A 997-nucleotide genomic window follows, 5' to 3' on the forward strand; every position below is an offset into this window, starting at 1 on the left:
CCAGCACCCATCCAAGTCCAACCCATGGGGCCAGCACCCATCCAAATCTCCATCCATGGCACCCCAAACACCAGCACCTATCCAGAGACCACCCATGGCCCTCCAGGACCAGCACCCATCCAAATCTCCACCCATGGTCCTCCAGGGCCAGCACCCATCTAAATCCCACCCATGGCACCCATGGGGCCAGCACCCATCCAAATCTCCACCCATTGCACCCCAAACACCAGCACCCATCCAGGGTCCACCCATGGCACCAGCACCCATCCAGAGCCCACGCAAGGCACCCCAAACACCAGCACCCATCCAGGGTCCTCCAGGGCCAGCACCCATCCAAATCCCACCCATGGCATTGCCCACACCCTGCCTACACCCCTGGGACCAGCACCCATGCGGGTGCCGCCCATGGAATCAACCCCCCCACCACCCCCCACCCTGCAGCACCCACCGATGTCGGCGGTGTCGGGGTGGAAGAGGGTGTTGGTGTAGGTGACGAATTGCAGCTGGCGGTTGAGGTGGTCCAGGTGGGCAGCGGCCAGCGAGAGGCGGGGCTGCCCCTCCCCCTGCAGCTCCACGCCCTCCACCACAGCCGCCACCGCCAGCGTCCCCATGGTGGCCGTCAGGTTCACCTGCGGGGGGGGGGGACATGACACCCAGGGTGGCCACGCCTGGGACACGCCAGGGCATCCTGCCTGTACCCTGCCCACGCCCCGCCCTCACAGGACAACACCTTGCACACGCCCTGCCACACCCTGCTTGCGCATTATCACGCCCTGCCCACGCCCTGCCACGCCCTGCTCGCGCATGATCCCGCCCTGCCACGCCCTGCTCGTGCAGTATCCCAGGATTCTGCCCTGCTGTACCCTCCCCACACAGGATTCCAACCTGCCCATCCCCTGCTCGCGCCTGATCCCGCCCTGCCACGCCCTGCTTGCACAGGATTCCACCCTGCAACACCACGCCCACACAGGATTCCGCCCTGCCCACGCCCTGCCAC

General features: G+C 66.5%; 1 protein-coding gene across 1 annotated transcript in view; it reads left to right on the forward strand.

Moving 5' to 3' along the window:
• Positions 1-804: 804 nt before the first annotated feature.
• The window catches only part of OS9 (osteosarcoma amplified 9, endoplasmic reticulum lectin), a 17,715-nt gene continuing 17,522 nt past the window's right edge, over positions 805-997 (forward strand). Inside the window, exon 1 of the mRNA XM_010572843.1 lies at positions 805-924. Within this exon, the coding sequence (XP_010571145.1) occupies positions 805-924 (120 nt within the window). The remainder of the gene's footprint in view (positions 925-997) is intronic.

This window comes from Haliaeetus leucocephalus, unplaced genomic scaffold (genome assembly GCF_000737465.1).
Source record: "Haliaeetus leucocephalus isolate CR32 unplaced genomic scaffold, Haliaeetus_leucocephalus-4.0 Scaffold361, whole genome shotgun sequence".
Classification (NCBI taxonomy): Eukaryota; Metazoa; Chordata; class Aves; order Accipitriformes; family Accipitridae; genus Haliaeetus; species Haliaeetus leucocephalus.